The 22,115-nt window shown below is 35.3% G+C and overlaps 2 protein-coding genes across 2 annotated transcripts; one reads left to right on the top strand and one right to left on the bottom strand.

The window, feature by feature from the left end:
* Positions 1-375: 375 nt before the first annotated feature.
* Positions 376-17,552, bottom strand: LOC130649114 (hydroxyacylglutathione hydrolase, mitochondrial-like). Its single transcript, XM_057455332.1, has 9 exons — positions 17,431-17,552; positions 6,532-6,663; positions 5,957-6,170; positions 5,418-5,535; positions 4,810-4,912; positions 3,344-3,447; positions 2,503-2,604; positions 2,203-2,282; positions 376-1,180 (listed from the first exon to the last, which is right to left on the bottom strand). The coding sequence occupies exons 2-9, from the start codon at positions 6,620-6,622 to the stop codon at positions 1,087-1,089; spliced, it is 906 nt and encodes a 301-aa protein (XP_057311315.1). The 5' UTR covers positions 6,623-6,663; positions 17,431-17,552; the 3' UTR covers positions 376-1,086.
* A 129-nt stretch (positions 17,553-17,681) lies between these two features.
* LOC130649113 (lipoyl synthase, mitochondrial-like) lies at positions 17,682-22,063 on the top strand. The gene is made up of 3 exons (XM_057455331.1): positions 17,682-17,828; positions 19,640-20,005; positions 21,151-22,063. The coding sequence occupies exons 2-3, from the start codon at positions 19,654-19,656 to the stop codon at positions 21,855-21,857; spliced, it is 1,059 nt and encodes a 352-aa protein (XP_057311314.1). The 5' UTR covers positions 17,682-17,828; positions 19,640-19,653; the 3' UTR covers positions 21,858-22,063.
* Positions 22,064-22,115: the final 52 nt, after the last annotated feature.

Genomic DNA, 22,115 nt, shown 5'->3' with positions numbered 1-22,115 from the left:
ATTCGAACACACGACGACTCCCGGTCGGTGCTCAGAGAGGCAAAAATTTCCATTCTTGTAGGACACAGTTGCGTTTTAATACAAGCTCACGAGCTTGTAATAATTCATTCGGTAAGATGCCGGCTTGCGCCGTTAACAAACCTTTACACGTAATGTAGTGAGTTTTTACCGCGCAATATCTGCTTCCGCCGTTAACAAACTTTCACACGTAGTGTAGCATGTTTGTACCGCACATTATGTTACAGATTCACACTTTACACTGATTTACACTGTTTCAATCGGATGATACTCGCCCGTCATGATCGAAAATCCAATTGGGAAAACCATTCTCAGTAGAGAACAAACCGTTGCAAAATATACAAGTAAAAAGCCACATTATCAATTTAGCGCGTAATTCACACATATAATTGTTACAATAATATCAGTCGGACGTAAAATATTCTACGATCTAACAAAATTAAGTTGAAAACAATAATAAATCAACGTCGAAATAAAACTGGAGATGGAAACTAATAAGTCAGAATATTGTACTTTACGTTCAAAATGACATCATTGCCAGTACAATGACGCGCCATATCGATAGAAAATTCAGTGCATCCTTTTCACAGTGATATCACTGTTACCTAAACAATAGCTTGCATTACGAATCATCATACTTGGCTTTGTCAACAATAAGATATAGCCTTAAGGCAAATATTTTGCATGATAACATATATATCGTACACATATTGCAGGAGTCATAAAATGTATATATACACGTGGTGTGTATATGAGGTGGTATAATCATTAAATATCAATAACATACCAGGTATATACTCAACATGCTTGCTAAAACATTAAAAAAATGACTTCTAACTAATCACCTTTCTACTGTGTACCCAAATATAAATAACACTAAAAAACAAAAAATTACATTGAAATAAAATATAGAAAAACAACATAAGAAAAACAAATAAACAAACAAAAAACGACACGCTAACAAACACACTACATCAAAATACTAAAATAAAAAAATGCGTATTTGATTTGAGTATATCGCCGACAGAGAAGTATATTTCCAATACCAAATAAATATTCTTGAACAGTCTATTTTGGTTTAAAGTTATCTTTATCCTTTCGTATGGCTCCCATTACATCGATCGGATCTGTCATTTGCACATGTTGTTGAACCACTGGTTGGCTAAAAAAGAAGTTTATCTTATTTCTACCGATGCAATATTTCACCTGCATCAATAATGAGCGAGGTAACATTTCACCTGCATCAATAATAAACGAGGCAACATTTCACCTGCATCAATAATAAGCGAGGCAACATTTAACCTGCACAAATTATAGTCATGATATATCTATGGCATGATGGGCGATTAGAGGAGCAACGAAAGGAGTTTCTTTTTTTCTCTATTTTAGCGACCTGCAAGAATATAACTGTACACGTTTGAAAATAAAACTGAGAAAAATCCACCTAGTTCGCAAACAATCAGCTTGTAGTTGCATTGTGTGCCTTTTTTACTTAGTACAGTGTCGTTTGTACCTTGTATACACGGTATATACGGTAATGTACCAATATTGCGTCTATACTTGGTAAATTGCGTCTATACTTGGTATACTGAGTCTATACTTGGTATACTGTGTCTATACTTGGTATATTGCGTCTATACTTGGTAAATTGCGTCTTTACTTGGTATATTGCGTCTATACTTGGTATACTGAGTCTATACTTGTTATATTGCGTCTATACTTGGTAAATTGCGTCTTTACTTGGTATATTGCGTCTATACTTGGTAAATTGCGTCTTTACTTGGTATATTGCGTCTATACTTGGTATACTGAGTCTATACTTGTTATATTGCGTCTATACTTGGTATACTGAGTCTATACTTGTTATATTGCGTCTATACTTGGTAAATTGCGTCTTTACTTGGTATATTGCGTCTATACTTGGTAAATTGCGTCTTTACTTGGCATATTGCGTCTATACTTGGTAAATTGCGTCTTTACTTGGTATATTGCGTCTATACTTGGTAAATGGCGTCTATACTTGGTATAAAACTAATTTGGCCCCCAATATTACTATATAACGGACTAATAGTTGTAATTATTATTCTCCCCAATATTGACAGTAGCTAGAAACATCTCACATGTATACTTGACCAATGAGCGTTCGACTATAGAAACAAATAACAAGCAAAAAAAAATACTTACTCTGTTCGCAAGAAGGGGTTGTACAATTTCTCTTCGCCGATTGTCGACGGAATTGTCGGCAAGTTTCGATCACGACGATTCTAAGGTAGCGTAATAAATAAACGGTATAACCGAGTATTTGAGATGTCGAGCATTTGAGATACCAAGATTTTAAGATACTGAGCTATCGAGATGACAAGTGTTTAAAATACCGAGAATTAGAGATACCGAGAATTTGAGGTTCAAAGTATTCAATATACCGAGTTCTTGAGATACCCAACTATTGAGGTACCGAGAACGACTGTAGTAGTTCGAAATTACCTTGGCCCACTCAAGTTTGTCCTGGATGTTTTTATTGTCAGGTTCGACATGCAATGCAAACTGTAAATTTTTCACCGTATATTCGTGTCCACAGTACACATTCTAAAGAAAGAAAAACATGAAGCTGACGATGGATTTAAAGTGGTAATGAGTTATTAAAATTTCACTTGTAATGTTTTTTCCTGATTTTAGCAGGTTACCCAGAAATCAAATTCTTTAATAGCTCTAATTTTCACAAATAGAATTTCGTCAAACTATGTTTTGCTGGTTTGGGCCAGTGAGGTGCTTAATGAAAAATATATTAAAAGCTGGATACACACCAAGACTGATCTCAGCACTGAGCACTGAGTAGATGACAGAAAGAAAGATATGAAAAAAGAAAATCAATTTTTAACTACGTAAGGTTAATTTTAACACCTTTTAACACTTATTTCCAGTGTTCATTAAAAACGAAAAATTTTACGTTTTTCAAACATTCTTTTTATTTTGCTGACAATCGAATTCATTGTTTAATGTGGCGCCAAAACACAAGTCGACTTAACTCCGTAATTTATATTGCGGCGTAGTAAAAATCAAATCATAAAAATTAAGTTTAAATTTAAAACGATTGTACAACCTTTAGAGGAAGTGAAAATCTATTAAAATATTCTTTTGTTTTTAAGTTTTAGTACTTTGGCCTGCCCTCTCTGTACTTCCTAAGGATAAGCATTTTTGACAAAAACACAGAGATTTTATGAAAGCGTCAATTCTACTTTTAACTTTAAGGGAAGTATCATTACATACCAAGAATTGAGGAAGGCTGTCCATAGAAATAAAAATTTCAATTACTGGCTTCACTTACTGTACTTTCTGGAAGTTTTCTCAATTTTTCAATCAAAGCTTCATGCATCTGTTGTGGAGTTCCTTCAAAAAATCGACCGCATCCTCCCACAAAAAGTGTATCCCCTAAAAACAGGTTGGAACATGAGATCAGAATCTCTTTTAGTCTAACAATCAAGTACTTATTTATTACCCTATAACTTCGCATTATAGAACACAGGCTTATACCCGTCTTCTTAAAATTTGCATTTTGAAAAAAGCACCAGAACTAAAAAGCCTGCCCTGGGTAAATAATTGAAATAATAATAAATATCTTAAAAAAGACATCTTCAGAGCGTAAGTTTATTTAAATGCATATCTCTTGAAAACACGAAAGCTTTAACTAAACTTTTACTGATACAACTTTTTTTGCAGTTGAGGCCATGTTTTGATTACTCTATCTGATCCAGATAAGCTTATCTACTTAGTGCAGCAAAATGAGTTTCAGTGATGCGTTTTTTTTACCATCTGTTGACAACAAATAGTGGATCAATTTAATTTTTTTAAACAAAAATCATTCTCATCATGTCACACTTTTCGTTTTAAAAACCTTCCGTAGAAGTAAAGAAAAGAAATAATGAGTTGATTTGGAGTCAAATATTCTCGTAACTGTTGTGTCATTCAGCTGTCACACGAAACACTTCAATTGCTTATTGTATTGAATAAGGTGTGTTAAATAACAGACTTTTCCAAATACAAACTGGTGTCTTAATGTTGTCTAAAGTGAGTAAACAGCGCTCTTTGAGCAGTCATCTAAAACATACATCACTCGAAAGTTTGTATACATTGTGCAGGAGTTCCGTGAGGAATTAACAAAAGGGTTGAGGAATTCTCATGTGTGTTGAAAATGTTCTAACAGATTTGGATCCTCATTCCGATTTTAACGCAAGACTCTTTTAAGAAAAACAAGAATATGTTAAAAGAATATGAATTAGGAAGAAAACTCTTGTTTGGTCAACCCTAAATTTATATAAAAACAGAAGCTGAAAAAAATCACATGGCTGTAAAACGACACATTTTGAACTGAAAATTTTTATTGACCGAGCAATTAACAAATAAGTCAAAATCATTTTTTACTTAAGGCCCATATCATTAAGAAACAAGGAAATTTGTATAAATCATTTAACTATTTGGACAGCATCATAATGAGAAAAAACAGACCCATTTGACAATCATAATATTCAGAAACTTAAAATCCTTCGTAAGTTAATTTAGCATTAATATATAGAGTATAAAAAGGGTATGCTGGTGAAGAAACAACATTTAAAATTTGGAGTCAATAAAGAAATACAAAAATGACGTAAATTAGTTTGTAATAATGTCATTGTTAATGAAGAAAAAGACAGGTTTCAGGTTGCTGACATCCAAGAATTTAATATTTTTGGCAATAAAATCAAATGTAAATAAACCCTCTCCTGGTACGAAACTTCTATTACATAAAATGCACACCTGTAAAAAGGGCTGGGACACTACTTCCACTTTCAACTAGATAACAGATATGACCCATTGTATGACATGGTGTAAAGATGCAAGTGACATTTAAATTTCCAATCTAAAAAACAAAAAAGTTTAGTTGCTTAGAGGAAATTTTTGGACTATCTATTTGGCAATGTACACAACAAGAAGTTAATAGTGAAGGTAATTCTCCTTGTCTCAGTTGTCTCTTTTTTAAGATATCTCAAGTGGTGGGATTTTAATAAAGACTGCAGTGGACTGTATATACCGTTTAAAAAAATGATTGGTAACGCACCAAAAAGAAGACCAAAGACCAAATAAGAAAAGAGATTTTCTCTCTCTACAAAAGAGGTGTAAGAGGTGTTGTTAGGCAAAATTTTATTACAAATTAAAATACTATTTCTTCACACACATCCTCAGCTGTTAATGTTTTTCATGGTTCAGTTGGTTTAGAATTCTCAATTTTATGGATATCATGTGAAAATGTATGGCTCAGCAGCAGATTTAATAAACTCATAAACAAAACAGCATTTTTATGAAGCAATTTAAAATTAAAATTGTGTTTTCAATGCACAAGTGTTGCAAAAAATATTTTTACGAACCTTCAGCTTGTCACCATCCTCAACCTTTTTATTCAAAGCACCTATTCTATCATCTCCTCCACAAACTGTCAGATTTTTAATTAGCTTGCACAACTCCTCATTGCCACCAGCATGATCCCTAATAACACATTATTTTTTAACATTTAATGTGAAACAATTGAAAATATGGCAAAACTGGCAATAACCGAAAATTTATTTAAAAAACATTAAAATGTCATCTATAGTATTTTTAAAATTTTATGCTTTTTAGCTTTAAAAGACAGAATACAATGTGTACTTTTAAGACATCACATTTAACACAAGGGGAACGAAAGGGCTCTGTGAAACACTAGTGGAAAAGTAAAGAGAACCATCTGTCATAACCTTATTCATAAGCACAAAGTTTTTAACTGCAATATGTTCATTTCCATATCCTGAAAACAAAGTGATTTTCGGACAATAAACAGACAAAATGCAACTATTGATGAGATATTGAAATAAAACGTAAAGTTTAGTCCCATAAATTCAAGCTTTTCTGCATTAAATAAATAGGACTATACCAGTGGTGATGGGTTGTTAAAATATGTGTCAATTTAACGTTTTCCTCTCGCACAGCAGATACACATTTCTCAGGCTCCACAGGATCTATTATGGCGGCTTCTTTTGTTTCCTCATCTATAATCATGTACATGTAGTTGTCTTGCAATGCTGGAAGTAATTTAACCTTCATATCGGTTGAATAAATGGCTGTACTAAGTGTAGTGTTTCCACGTCCTATAAAAACACAGTATTCACTAGTTAAATTAAAAATCAGTAACTCCTGGATATAAGTGGCATGTAAAATCCATTTCTTCACAGTACAAGAAGCAGTATATATACAATAAATAATCAAGACACATCTAAAAAAAATTTAACTTTACAAATACAATAAATATATCTCAAATTTAAAAATCGCTCACAAAACACCATGCACAAATTATGTTCCCTCTAACCTAGAATGTGATTTGTTGGGATAATCAAAAATAGAGGTTCTTAATCTATTACAATAAATGCATGACTGATAATACTGTATTGACAAGTAAGAGTTTATAAAAATTGATGTGTAAACACATTCTAAAAACAGTTTGTGACTTACCCCAAACACCTTTAACAAAATTTAGGATAGCAGCCCTGGGATTTGGAAAACTTGGGATATTTGGACAAGCTTGTCTCCACATAGGCGGCATTCTTCAGTCATGCACACATTTGGAACATCAAATACAATTTTCTGAAATAGAAACACACAATAAGTACCATAATGCACTCTGTCAACCATCCATCTCAACTATGCACACCCTTAGGAAACATTTTAATATATATGTCCTTCTCCATTAAGCACCAAAGGGTGTCTAATAAATATACTTTATTCTAATGTTATATAGAGGCCTGGTCACGAGACACATGTGATCACATGCACGCACGCTCACACACAAAGTGACCGATTTACTGCACACAAAACTAGTTTATTAAAGAATATTTCAAAACAAAAATAAGCAAGTGAAATAGGTTGTACAGGAGCAGTTCCGTTAAATATTGACACTGCTCTTACTGGAAAACGTATCAAAGGTGGTCCCCAGACCACCGCTGTATTTGATCATGTTTTGACAGCTGATCACTCTCCTGCCATATTTTAGAACTTTTCTATCGAACTACTGAGTCGAATGACTTTAAACTCACTCTGATGGAGAGTCTTCTTATAGAACATGACCGACCTATTCTTAATAACACTATTAAATCGATGCCTTTGAAATTGTTTTAATTATTCTTATTGTTCCATTTACTTTATTTTATTTTTTTTGTATTCAGTATTTAATACGTTAGGGAACTAGTTTGTAACTCAGTGTGATCATGCCAACAAATAAAATATATGGACAGATGAATGGTCATTTTATTCCACATCAAGTGAAATAGCTTTTGAATTTCTTTAGTATTCACATAGAATTAAATTATAAATAAAACAGTAATAAACTTAATTTTCTTATTTACCTTAGAAACTATTAAAATATTATACGATAAAAAAATTGGTGAAAACTATTATCCTATGTAACAACCAGCAAATCAATGCCAGCAATAAAAGCATATTTAAACAATGCTCTTGTGGACTATTTTGCTTATACATTAGTACTTTTGTGAACACATTTTGGATGGTATAAGAAAAAATTGTGAAAAATTCAGCCCTAATTTATGAAGAACTGATGGTGTAAATAGCAAGTTAACCCATGGCTTTCTGAAGATATGACTTCTTGGGAACCTAGAACCACATGATTTATGTGTAGGAGAGCTATATGGTCGTAACATGCCATATTAGAGGCTCTAATACCTTATTAAATGAAAATAACGATGCAAGTAAATAACAATTAAAACCCTGTTAATTTATTGATTGCGTAAATTTTTCCTCCGTTAATGTCTGTCGCTAAAAAATCCCTTGTTAACCTTAATTCTTAAAATAATTTTTTAAAGCCTTCAGAATAACTTGTGGATATATGGTTTAGAACAAACATGTCAAAATTTTTAAGATCTTTAATCTTCTCCTCAGAATGACAAATCACATATTGTTACAAAAATTGACAGATAACCCTTTTCAGCAACCTTTTTGAGCATTTTAGACAAAAGATAAAATAAGTGTAATGACATTTTATTATTTCTTTTTTGCTCTCTCAGTTGTTGAGAATTCGGGTTAATTAAACACCATCTGAAAATTTGAAATTTTTTGATTTGTGTAAATTACCATACATTTTGTTTCCTTTACAGTAACCTTAAATTCGGACCTGCTATGGTTTCCAATTGCTTTGTCAAATGAAGAAATTATCTGCAATTAAATCTGTAAGTGCAGTTAAACAGACTTAATTTATCCATGCTCCTTCGAAGTTCGCCTCCGCATTAGTTAAGACTCGCATGGCTGTATTTATGTCTACGTAGTTCTTTTAACTAAGTCAGGAGTCTGAGATTTAGCTAGGATGGTCAGGTTGGTTATGAATAGGCTTGCTCGAAGATTTAAAGGACCAGGAGTATTCAATAACTCTGAGACTAAAAGTTTTCAACCAAGACGGAAATCTATTGGACGTTTTGTCCGACGAAATGTGGTGGAAATTTTGTTTGACATGGCTCCAAAAATTATTTTGAGGGATGCCATCGCACACTACAAAATGGAATTTCTACGTTGATTTTAAAAACTCTATTTTTCAGGCGTGCGATTATTCACACATCTGAAACGATTAAGTAGTGAGCCAAGGCGTGCACGTGCGATTGCATGCCTCTCCTGATGTAAGATTAAAGGAGCTTCAAAAAATAATATTTTCAAAATTGCTGACGCTTCACTCTGTCGCATGGGCAAATTATTGCCGAGAAATTGCTGCTGCACACGACTATGTCGTTGGCAATATATTGCTGACGGGTATTTTTGGCTAAAGCTTCAAAAAATAATATTTTTAAAATTGCAGACGCTCTCTTGCATCGGCAAATTATTGCCGAGGAATTGCTGCTGCAAATGACTATGTCTTTTTTTGGCTAATTTCACGAGCTGGGCCTGAATATGTTTTTTTCCGAGATTATGTCATGGTAACTGGATTATAAACACTGATGGCCAGGCAGGCTATGATTGGCATTTCCTTTGAACTTTTGTGAATAAAACGTTGACTAATTATTCTCATAGGAATTGAATTCTGGGGATGACCTAAATTATTTGTTTTGTGGGAATTGGGAATTGATAAAAAGTTACTAAATTTGCTTGTCAGATGGGATGACAAATGATTGGTCTTTTTTCAGTAACAAATGATATTAGACTGTGCATTATGTTGCCCTGATTATGTATTTCCTGCTCTGTTTATAAACCAGGCAGCTGTCATACATAATCCGGTCAGCGTTCATAATCTTGGCAGAACATAACCACTAAGGTATGGCGCCACAAGACAGAGATTGCACACCACTGTGAAGGTTTTTTAGTTATTGATTGAATGTTGTGCACAGAGTTGTCTGGTGTATACAGTCAGGGTTAACACTTAATTAGGCAACGATAGGCTAATTAGGGCATACCACCTATTTAGGCGACTCATTGTAGCCTAGTTAGGCCATATGTAACCTAGTTAAGACTTTACAATATTTATTGGCTTGTCACATATTCCTAAGAAAAAATCGCAAAAAAACTCTTTGTTCAGAATGGATAGTCTACGCAACCATGATTCTCAAATTGTCAATCGTGTCTCCATATGTTCGCGCAAGCAACCAAAATCTACGGTCAAACTATCATAAAAAATATCATACACAATTTTGCTTGTGATGTCACAGCTTTTCATTACCATAAAATCTGCTGATCATCAGCAAAAATCCGCTGATCATCAACGCATGAGATGCTTAGTCATGCAGAATGAGATAAAATCCCTATCATGCGGTGTCGAGTCATGCAAATCAAAGAATGCAGCAAATGCGCACGAGGTAAAGTCCCACAACACATGCGCAGTAGCATCCAACATACCGACCAAACCAAGGAGAGAAAAAAGAGGGTTGTAGTGATAAACATGAGTTGGTTCAGGAAGCAAGACATGTGGAAAAATTGGTTGAAGAGGATCCCCTGGTGCTCAAATATGTACCACACCAGTTTAAGACACAGGACATGTGCCTCAAAGCTGCTGAAGATGAGCCTGAGGTGCTCAAATATGTACCACACCGGCTCAAGATGCAGGACATGTGTAACAAGGCTGTTGAAGAGAATCCCTATACACTTAAGCATGTGCCGGACCGCTTTATGACGCAGGATATGTGGAACAAGGTTGTTGAGAAGGATCTCGACATGTTAGAGTACATGCCCAACCAGTTCAAAACATAGGACATGTGCAACAAAGCTGTTGAAGAGGATCCTACAATGCTCATATACGTCCCGGATTGGTTTGTTACCCGGGACATGTGTAGTAGTAGCTCCATCGATCCTGAGGTGCTCAAGGCCTACTGCCAGAGGAAAGCCGAGAAGGCTAGGATTAAGGAGGAGCTGCTTCTGATGGCCTGGCATCGTGACAGGGTCATAGATTGGTGCTTTTTAGAGGATAAAAAGGCAGACCACGAAAAGTTGTGGTCTTAGGTAACTGGTGCAACAATGTGACAAACGTCCATCTTTTAAGGTTGAATTTTGTGAACAGGGAAAAGATGAGTCGGTTCAAGTATACACCAGACCAGTTCAAAACGCAGGACGTGTGTAACAAGGCTGTTAAGAAAGACTCCTTGATGCTCAAGTTTATACCATCAGTTCAAGACACAGGACATGTGCAGCAAAGCTCTCATAAAGGACAACAAGATGTTCTGGTTTATTCCGGATCAATTCAAGACTCAGGACATGTGCAACAAAGCCGTTGAGTGGCATCTATGTCTGCTAAGGCTTGTACCAAGCAAGTTCAAAATGCAAGACATGCGTCACAACATGTGTCCCATATGTAGGTAAAATTCTTGGACCTTATTGAAGATCAATAAAATGGTACTCTGTTACTGGTGCTCTGTAGAACTGGGTGACAAATTAGATGTCAGTTGCCCCATGAGATATAACCCACCACAGGTGAGTATAAAACATACAACAAAATCTGGCTTTTTTCATGTCAAAGAAAACATGGCTACTTATAGGAGCGAACACAAAGGTGAGTACGTGTACGAGGGCTACTTTTGTGGAGATGCGTGCTGCTGGCTTTGTGGAGGAGCGAAAGGTGTATGACAGCGGGTACGAAATGTCGCTGTGTGTGCCTGCCCAAGACTGGAGACTCCTCAGAAGATTTGGGGGTGACTTGACACAAAAGAAATTCCTGGTTTGAAACCAAGATTATCTTACAACAAGGTTGTAAGATAAAAATTCAAAAAAAAATGCTACTAATAAATGCGCAATAACTGTGATTCAAAATTCGATATGTTTGGAAATGCGGTAGCCATGATATTATTGGCCGGCGTTGGTATCTCTTTACCCATTATGACGTTGGCATTAGCAGCAGAATTGTTAAAGGAGAAGGAACAATTAATTCAAGAGCTGGAGGATCGTGTTTATGCCTTAGAATAGATAGTATAGGGAGGTCACCTCCACAGTCTTTACACCTTGATCTCCGTTTTTTATGGTCACAGATACCACCACCTCCACAATCTTTGCACTGGGATCTTACCTTTTCATGCTCCCAGATACCACCACCCCCGCATTCTTTACACATTGACCTCTTCCTTTGATGGGGGCACTTTGTGCGTTCCCGTGACGCCTTGACTACATTCAAGCATTTGATGCACCTTTTTGTCTGTTGACCATTTCCTTTGATCCTGAAATTGTCCAAAGAAAGAAAGTGTTTACACTTCGGGCATTTCTTGGTTCCCTCCATATTGACTTATTATATGGTATTTTATCGCATAGTCGTCGATTAGTATTGCTCTTGTCATATAGCCAGCAAGCTTTAAACCATCCTCCAGATCCATTTTAGCCCCTGGCCTAGAAACTCCTAGGGTCTTATTTCCACCTAAGGCTATTAGGATCGTATACAATACCAGCCTGACAAATTCCCATAGAGAATCAATGACGTGTGTTTCGTGGGGGGTTATGTTTGCTTTACTCGTCATTTATTAATACATTTTTTTTTGGAAAATCTAATGCATCCTAAAAATGTTGATTTTAGGCTTGTCCTGTTGGACCTCAGGCCGAGCTGTGGGCTTTTCCTTTCCCCCAAATTTAAAATAGACGCTGACCCCTATGGCGAGTACAGCCAGCTCCCCCACCCCGTAAAGGTAAACGTTGTCAATTGACTTGTGAGGACCTGAGGTAAGTTCCTGATCATCTGCTGAAGAACTGTTACCCAATTTCTTTTGTAAGTTTTCCTTGTTGATACGACTCCTTTCTGCAAGTTTTTTGCCTGCAGCAACACGACCTTCGTTCTTCTTGGTTATGACTTGATTAGCTTCTTCACTCATTTCTTATAAGTATCTTATAAGAAATTATACCGCCTGATTCTTAAGGATCCTTCTTAGTTTCCGCCTCATCCTCTTTTTTTGCTTATAAGCCGGGAAGTATGCCCCACCACCAAGATAGGCGCTAAACACCTACCAACGGTGCAGTACACAAGAATACCCAGGTCTGTCATGGCATCTCGGATTATGGGGTCATCTTCAATGTCTCTTTGGAGGTCATCGACGCTGTCGATATCCACATAATTTCCAATCAGGTTCGCATACAATGAGACCACGTGGGTAGGTAAAGCCTTAGCCGTTTTCTCTCCCTTCTCTGGAAGCTCACGTTGTACATACTCGGCGTGTACCTTCTCGATGGTTCCATTATCAGCCTTGTCTACAACCCCCCCTCCCCCAGTAATTTTTTTCTGCAATAGATATCCCTTGCCTTTGCGCAGAGCATTTTTTAAGACCTGCCTCTTATCGATGGGTTTATCAACATGTTCGAAGGCCTCTGCAGAGGTGTCAAATACTTGTGCAAGCTCTGTCATTCTCTTTATTGTACGACGATAACGGAAAAAACAAAAAGCCATCAGGGCATAAGGTAGTATTACAGCAATATACAAACACACTTCCATTTTTTATTCAAACTGCAAGCGGAGAGATACGTATCCTACGTCATGTACCACTCTTTTGTCATAAAATGCCAAGAAATCAAGCTTGTTTTGTTTGTACCTACGTTTTTGGCCATGTCTAGACCACCCTTTACCATACTCAGGTGCTGTGGACCGAACCACGGACCTTGTGATTGCGAAGCGAACTCCATAACCACAAGGCCACGCGCTATAGTTCCTGGGGCAAAGCCCATGGGCAGACCGAGAAAGACTTGGCAGGAGGTTATAAGGACAGACTTGATACAGAGTTTAGATCTAACACAGTCTAGATCAGATTGGAAGAGGGTCATTAATATACCCCGTCCAACCCATGTTAGCATGGAAAACGGACTTTAAGCCGAGAATGATGATGATGATGATGATTATAGGTTATTCCAACTGCTACAATAGCAAGCTTAACACAAAAGTGTGAGGAATTAAAAGAAAACGTAGCAGTATTGAATGCCAACCAAGTATATATGCAAACACTAATACATAAAATGATGGCAACTCAAGAACATATGTTTTGGAAAATTGCAGTCTTGGATGCCACCAAGGTTGTATTTTCTTTTCCACCGAAGTGTTTCAATATAAAACCAAAACAGATATCGTTTAGTAATTCTGCTTCACGATCTTCATCAACACCAATTTGTGATCCTGTGGATACCACAGTTGAGGAATCTGCTACACAAGCAGAAAATTCAGGTTCGCAGAATTTCATAAAATATCTTTTCAAGCAAATCAATCCCTAATTTTGTGAAGCTTTTAGCCACTAAGCTTTTCACTCTTCAGAAATTGACACAGAGAAACTGTAGAGGCACAAGAGGAAAAGAAAAACTGGATGTAGACAAATTGAATCGAATAAGAGATTATGTATTTGAGATGTACCCAAGCAACGCCAGTGAAGAAATCGATTAATGGAAAAAATGCAAGGATGCCATTAACGAGTTCGGAAGACGAATTAACAAAAAAATTAATATTTCTTTTAGTTTTTTAAAATTATAACTACATTGTATTTTATACACTTTTTAAAAAAAATATATATTCTTAAAAAAATTGCACTTGCACCTTCCAAGTCTGAAAACATCAAAACTTTGATTTCTTTAGCACCCTTCAATGCAAAGCAATTTATTTCTAATTTTATTTGTGCAGAAAATGCTTTAAAACTTCACATAATTAATAACTAATTATGCAATAACGAAGCTAGGTGAACTTTTTATGAACGTAAAATTAGACACATTATTTCTTAATAAAAATTATTTATAAGAACAAGCTCAGCCTAAAATCACGTGCAATATGAGTCTAAAATTCATGAAAGAAATACTATTTTCAAACATTTTTCTAATGATCAAAAGGTCATTTTGGTCTATTTTATTTGTACAGAAAATGCTTCGAAACTGCACATCATTAATAATTAATTATTCAATAACAGAAGCCACATGGACTTTTATGAAGGTAAAACCTGATATTTTGCTGTTATAAAAAAATAGTTCATAAGTTCAATGCCACATTATTTTTGAATCTATTATTTTACTTTTTAGTAACAGATTTTTAATAGTATAATTTTAACAATCTATTCAAAAATTTTAATATTTTGAAAGAAAACAAATAAGAAAATTTAAGGCTGAGAAAGGGTTACGAAAAAACTCTTATAAAAAACTTTAAAAAAATCAAATCCCCCCCCCAGGGTTGAAGTCCTGGCGTGAAAGAAAGTGGAAAAAAATACTAACCTTGCTGTTTTAAAAAAAATGTATAATAACCTGAAATCGCCAGATAATATTAGACCTGTTTCACCAAGTAATAAAGCGTTAGCGACAGTAAGGTATATATGTTTAATTAAAACAAAAAAGTGTTAATTTATTTTTTTCAGTCAGTTTTTAATTTAATTGATAAACTAATACAGTCTTTGTTGTTTTACAATAGATAATATTAGACCTGTTTCACCAAGTAATAAAGCGTTAGCGACAGTAAGGTATATATGTTTAATTAAAACAAAAAAGTGTTAATTTATTTTTTTCAGTCAGTTTTTAATTTAATTGATAAACTAATACAGTCTTTGTTGTTTTACAATAGTAGTTATCTATCGTGGAAGCCACAATGTTATATTTAATTTTTGTTCATGTATAGTCCACGAAACATGATCGTGAGGTCAACGATTTTAAAAAAAATGCGTATCGTGGGCTATTGTGGTTCGTGCGTAACATGAAATGAACACAAACCACAATGTTTACAAACCTTTTCACAGTACTGTAAGGCAAGAGCTGTTTCTGTTAGACAGTCTGTTCCCCGTACTTTGTCGACCCTCTCTCTTACTGCTAAGCTACTCCAGAAGCATAAGTTGTCTGTTCGATCTTTTTTCCCATCCATGGCGTAGATGAACCTCTTTTTTTCGTAACCAATCTGGGAGAGGGCCGCATCCCAGAAGAGGTTCATGCATGCTTATCACCCTGATCTGTACGTGATCAAAGACAATTTTGCGCTCGTATGCTCCTGGGGTCTCGGTGGTCCTGGCAGGTGGTAAATAAGCCTTACACTAAGACTCACCATCCTCCTTATCAAGGCGCTTCGTCTCGCATTCTTCAATGAACGCTTGGATTTTCGCTATACTTGACAGGAACATGGAGCCCTTAGTTAAATATCACAGCTGAAGCTGTACACAACCTTAACACGCATTTCTATGTGGGGTTCAATTTTTTCCATAATTGTGTTAGTAAGAGGGCTATTTAAATGGTTTTTAAACCGCCATTTTTTTACTCTATTTCGATTTTCCAACATACTGTCCCCCTGGATGTCCTCCATATAGTCTTCCCTTGCTTCCTGTTTGACCTCGTCGTGAAGCGTTATCCCTTCCCGAAATTTTTTCTTTTTTCTTGTTGTAGTAGAAGGCAACGGTATTTCGCACACTCTGTAGTCGATCGGCAAAAAGCGTCACAAGTTGCTGCTACTGGTGCCAACACGGTGTTATATAGTTTGCTGATTGCATTCTTAAACCAACCCCTTTCTTATATACGCATTTCAACGAAGTCAGTAGATTGCTTCGAGATTTGTCATGATACTGCGTATGCGTTGTGGGACTTTACCTTGTGCTCATATTACACACTGCATGATAGGGACTTTACCTCGTTCTGGATAACTTAAAACGCTAAAATCTTTGTCAAACAATACCATGTTTTCGTCCGCCATATTTCTTTTCCTGTGGCATGGATGATAGATAGATAGATAGATAGATAGATAGATAGATAGATAGATAGATAGATAGATAGATAGATAGATAGATGTGCTTATTTTACATGGCTAGCCTCACAAATATCGAGGGATATACCCTGTCTATTATTTCCAGGAGGAGCCATGGCTTAGATGGAGAGTCCTAGAGTATTTAAATCTCATTTTGAGCTACGCAGACCCAATTAGAGCCCACGCTCTACTAGACAACTCCCTGCAACATTTAACAGCCCACACAGTGTGCCATCTTCCCAATTTCCCTCACATGGCTTGGGTTAACCCAGGGCTATGGTAACATTCACTCGCCCGTGTTGAATCGCTGTCAAGAGGAATCAAACCCCAGTCTCCCGCACAGAGTACGAGAGATATAACCACTAATCTACGGCGCCATGGCTGAAATCCATTATTTAAAACAACAAATATTGCCACACGAAGGTTTGGGCTATAAGTTCCTAATGCGCAATGCAAATAAGACGATAATTGGTCAAAATTTCTGTAGTGCGAAACGCAATGATTTACAACAAAAAATTTTGTTCGCCTGGTTAGACTAGCTAAATAGGTGTTTACCCTGATTGGTATAGTAAACTGCATGTCAACATAAGGATTAAACACTTCAGGACTCTCCATTTAAACCATGGCACTTTCAGAAACTAATAAAGAGGGTTATATCTCTGAACTACTTGTGGGGCCAGACATATGTAAAATATGCACATTTATTGTGGCGCCGTAGATTAGTGGTTATAGCTCTCGTACTCTGTGCGGGAGACTGGGGTTCGATTCCTCTTGACGGCGATTTAACATGGGCGAGTGAATGTTACCATAGCCCCGGGTTAACCCAAGCCATGTGAGGGAAATTGGGAAGATGGCACACTGTGTGGGCCGTTAGATGTTGCCGGGAGTTGTCTAGTAGAGCGCGGGCTCTAATTGGGTCTGCATAGCTCAAAATGAGCATTAAATACTCTAGGACTCTCCATCTACGCCATGTCCCCTCCTGGAAATAATAGACAGGGTATATCCCTCGATATTTGTGAGGCTAGCCATGTAAAATATGCACATCTATCTATCTATCTATCTATCTATCTATTTAGCTAGCTAGCTATAGCTATAATAGCTACTGCATCGTTCAACTTTACCACTTTACCACTTATATAGATACAATAAAAGTAATGACATAATAACATAATAGTAGAATCTTCTCGTGAGCAGGGAAAAGAGTTACAACTTACAATCAGCTAGCTACAGAAAATCAGGAGCAAAATAAGAAAATCATGCGATAATATACGAGCCTGGTCGGGTGCAAAATTTTTTATTAATCTCAACGGCGGAGCGCAGAAAAAACACAAGAGGGCTCTGGATAGAAAGACAAAATATTTGTTGGCAGAATGGCGCCCAGTAATTTGTCTCGCTTGATCAGCATTTATTTTTTTTATGTTTATTTTTTAGCCGGACAGCTTTTGGAAGAAAAGCTTTGAAACGCGGCCAGAGGATGCAGGTAAAAATGTGCTAAAAATGACTATGTGCTAAAGTTGACTGTTAGTGAAAGCTCCGTACCTTATTCTACTTACTACAAATACTATGGTATCAGAGGAATTGCAAAAAATTGGATTAAATCTTATCTAAACAGGTAAAAAAACCAAAACATAAATGCTTAATCAAACACAGTGTTCCACAAGGGTCTGTCCTTGGTCCCCTGTTGTTTTTAATTTAAATAAATGATCTGCACTCTTCAATTTTTCACTCAGAATTTTCCATTTTGCAGATGACACAAGTCTTCTTCAATGAAACAAATCCTGGAAGAAATTTAAATGCTATTAAGACTAAGCTCATTATATTTAAATCCCCAAGAAAACAATTAGTAAACACCCTATTTTTAAAATAAGTGGACAGAAAATTCTTCCAAGTAGTTATACCAAATATATGGGTGTTATCCTAGATGAGCATTTACAGTATAAAAAACATATGAATTCACTTACTTCAAAGCTTAGTTGTGCTGTCGGTATGTTAGCTAGCTAAAATGACGTATTTTGTCTCAAAAGAAACTCTCATAAATATTTATTACAGTATGTAATCTTCCAATTTTTATGATTTTTAAATTCTCAAGACACGATCGTAGAAACGAAAAACATTGCCGTAGATCGTTTAGAAATTATCAAAACACAATCGTAGAAAGCTTAAACATTGTTGTAGATGGTTTAAAAACCATTAAAACACTATCGTGTGAAGCGAAAATATCGCCGTAGATTGTTTAAAAAACATAAAAGAAGATGAGAAGAAGCTAAAACATCGCTGTGAATTTAAAGTTTACAAAACTTAAATATGTTCACGCATGTATTACTTTGACTTTAAAAGCTGTGCTTACGTGAGTACTCTCGCGAGTAAAAATATAATTATCTTTGAGAGTATGATTAAGAAAAATGCGAGTAATATCATTTTAGTTATACTCGCGTTGTACTAGGGAGTGAATTACTCGCCCTCTCACTGCTTAATTTTTGTACTCTTACTCTCGAAAATGTGTAGCTTTACTCGGGATCAGCACTGTAGGCTTTCTAGCCCTGCTAATTCTATGGTTTTCTCTGTGTCAAGCTTTTTTCCACAACCAACACTAGTGAACCTCCAGAAAGATTATTTGATCACATAGCATGTATATATTTGTTTTTACTCATTTTTGAACTGTATGCAACTCTTTTTTAACTGTATACATTACCTGAAAAACAAAACTGTTAAATTATTTTTAACTAAAAATGTAAACACTCGTTACACAAAGAATATCTATCTATCCACAAAAGACACCACTACTTGCACTTGGCAACTTAAGCATCATAATATAGAGTCCAAGACAATTGTAGCCGTAGTTTAGTGGTTATAATTCTCACACTTTGTGCAGGTGCCGGGGTTTAACCTAATCTAGTTATAAAAAGGTTAGAACAAGTTTTTTAACTTGACTTGTTCTTATACAGCTACCAAACTTATACTCAAGTCTTTGAATTCTTCTTTTTTAATTTTTTTTTTGTATCTTATGAAGTTGTCACAATTAAAATTTTGTTTGAATATAAATACTTCTTTTTTAGATATATATATAATGTATAGCATTGCAATAGCTATGAAATTAATATCACAGTAGCTGAAAAGTTTAATTTCGAGGGGTGAAAATCAGCCTTAAAAAACTGCTTAAACTTTTATAATCTGCACTGAACTTTGCCTGTCGGCCCAGTTTGATCTGAATCAAAAAGAATCCTAGTTCAAGTTTGTTACCTCAGGATGTACAAATTCGTATTTTTATTTTATTTTAACACTGCAAAAATAATTTGTACTTGGTTTATATATGTAAATTGGAAATTTTCTGGAATATGAACTATTTTGAGAATTAATATTAAAATCACACTTTTTAAATTATGCAGGAATTTTGTGTGTATATTAATTTGATTTATTTTTTAGGAGCATATAAAAAAATGAAATCAATTCAATTAACCAAATTACGACCACTGATATTATCAAATATCAGGTGTTATTCTGCAGTACCCACCGACAAAAAAAACTATATACGTGATGGACCAAGTCTTGGAGATTTTATATCTGAGAGTGTGCAACAAGAAAATCTTGTCCGAAGTGTGGGAGGAAAACGACTGCGTTTACCTCCTTGGTTAAAAACTGAAATACCAATTGGACAAGATTATAAAAAGTTAAAAGGTACTTTGAGATCATTGAATTTAGCCACAGTGTGTGAGGAAGCTAAATGTCCAAATATTGGTGAGTGTTGGGGTGGTAAAGAAGGAACAGCTACAGCCACCATTATGATTTTAGGTATGATTTTATATCTGTAGCCCTGTGAATTCTTTGTACAATTTATTTAGAAATCAAAGTTTGGAATATATGCTTTGATTTTTTAATACAAAGGCGGTATATTAAAACCAAATTCTAACATGTTTTAAATCGCAAAGTTATGTCCAAAAATTATTTCTAATTAAAAAAGAGTAAGTAATGTAGAAGGTTGCATAGAATATGTAGATTGAATAGATTTTCTGTGAATTATTATCGTAACAAATCCTTTTTTCTTATTCTGTTGTGTATATAATCTTTGCAGCCATAAGTTGATTAGGGGAGGGTGGGGTAAAAAAGAGCTGGGGAAAGCTATTAATTTTAATGGATTCGGTTACCAAAATGGTTTCTTGCTAAGAATAAATAAGAAAATTTTAATTTATTTGAGTTTTTTTAATGTACCAAAATGTATCAAAATTTCCAAAAAAAACAACCATTTTATCACACCCTCCCCTATTATGTTAATCTCCCATAAATTAGCCTTACTGTCTTTTGTTATACACCATGCAGCCCTCTGAATTAAGAAAAAGATGTTGCAGATATCTCTACAACAGCATCCAATAGAAAAACAGATGTTGTAAATTTTTTTCTAGGACAGCAGTTTTAAAAGTCATGTTATTCGATCTACAAATATCTTCATAATTCATTCATTTGAAAGATTAAGTAAGATCAAAAATGAAGTCTATAAAAGCCCCAAAAAAATTTTATTTATCACATAGTTTTGCATAAAAACGATGTGATAGCAAAACTTTACTGCTGTAAATTTAATGGTAAGTGTTGAATGATGTTTATTCAGAGGGCTAACCTTGGTTATTACTTATGAAGAGCTTCTCTACCGTTATTCAATAAAAAGATAAATTTCCCCATTACTTGCATCTCTACTGCATGTTTTTGGCATGTTTGTCAATGTTGATGTACGTCACCAAAGTTATATGTAGCTATACTTTGTGCTCATTTAGAATAGAGATTATAACTCATTTGTCATGAGGTGACATGATTCAGTTTAGAAGACTAAGTGCTACATTTTCCTTCTAAATACAACAACATCTCTTATACCACAGAATAGGTTATGAACAAATGTTAATTATTCCTTCTGTTTTCTATCTGTCATATCCCATGTTGATTTGTAGGTGACACCTGTACAAGAGGTTGTAGATTTTGTTCTGTAAAAACTTCACGTAGACCACCACCTCCAGATCCTATGGAACCACTCAACACGGCAAAGGCTATTGCCAGCTGGAATTTAAATTATATTGTTTTGACGTCAGTAGATCGTGATGACATGGCAGATGGTGGCGCAGATCACTTTGCACAAACAGTTGAGGAAATTAAAAGACTGAACCCTACTTTACTTGTTGAATGTTTAACTCCAGATTTTGCAGGAGACATGGAATGTGTTTCTCGTGTTGCTAAATCAGGACTAGATGTATACGCACATAACATTGAAACTGTAGAAAGTCTACAGTGGTTTGTTAGAGACCCTCGAGCTAATTATAAACAAAGTATGGCTGTGCTAAAATATGTGAAAACAAAATTTCCCACAATTTTGACGAAATCAAGTATTATGGTTGGATTTGGTGAAAAACCAGAAGAAGTTGCACAGACTATGAAGGACTTACGTGAAATTGATGTGGATTGCCTTACAATCGGTCAATATATGCAGCCCACCAAAAGACATGCAAAAGTGCAAGAATATGTCCACCCCAAGCAATTTAAAGAATGGGAGGAGTTGGGGAGAGAGTTGGGTTTTGGTTACACAGCCAGTGGACCATTGGTTCGTTCGTCTTACAAAGCTGGGGAGTACTTTATTGAGAACTTGCTCAAATCAAGAAAATGACATGCCAAAATTACTGAAAAAAGATTGTAGAAGTTTGATTTATTACAAAAAGTTTTTGTGTAATAAAAGTATTTTTAAAGTATGACCTTGTAACATTGAGAGCTTTACTTATTTATGCTGTGTTTTCAGTTGTTATGCAGAGTAGATTTGTATTCTGTCTGGTAAAAAACTTTATTTTCGAAACAAGGTAACTCTTGTTTCTTTGATGCTAATGGTATTTTTTGATGTAAAATTGCTGTATTAAATTAACAAAATGGT

This window comes from Hydractinia symbiolongicarpus, chromosome 7 (assembly GCF_029227915.1).
Source record: "Hydractinia symbiolongicarpus strain clone_291-10 chromosome 7, HSymV2.1, whole genome shotgun sequence".
Taxonomy (NCBI): domain Eukaryota; kingdom Metazoa; phylum Cnidaria; class Hydrozoa; order Anthoathecata; family Hydractiniidae; genus Hydractinia; species Hydractinia symbiolongicarpus.
Note: the sequence above shows the minus strand (reverse complement) of the source record. Positions and strands in the feature narration are given on the sequence as shown.

Coding starts and splice junctions, on each gene's coding strand:
- LOC130649114 (XM_057455332.1), bottom strand. CDS start 6,622: ATGCCGCCTATGTGGAGACAAGCTTGTCCAAATATCCCAAGTTTTCCA. Junction 6,171..6,531: donor TTTTGTTAAAGGTGTTTGGG/GTAAGTCACAAA, acceptor GTGTTTTTATAG/GACGTGGAAACACTACACTT. Junction 4,913..5,417: donor AGGATGGTGACAAGCTGAAG/GTTCGTAAAAAT, acceptor TTTGTTTTTTAG/ATTGGAAATTTAAATGTCAC.
- LOC130649113 (XM_057455331.1), top strand. CDS start 19,654: ATGAAATCAATTCAATTAACCAAATTACGACCACTGATATTATCAAAT. Junction 20,006..21,150: donor AGCCACCATTATGATTTTAG/GTATGATTTTAT, acceptor GTTGATTTGTAG/GTGACACCTGTACAAGAGGT.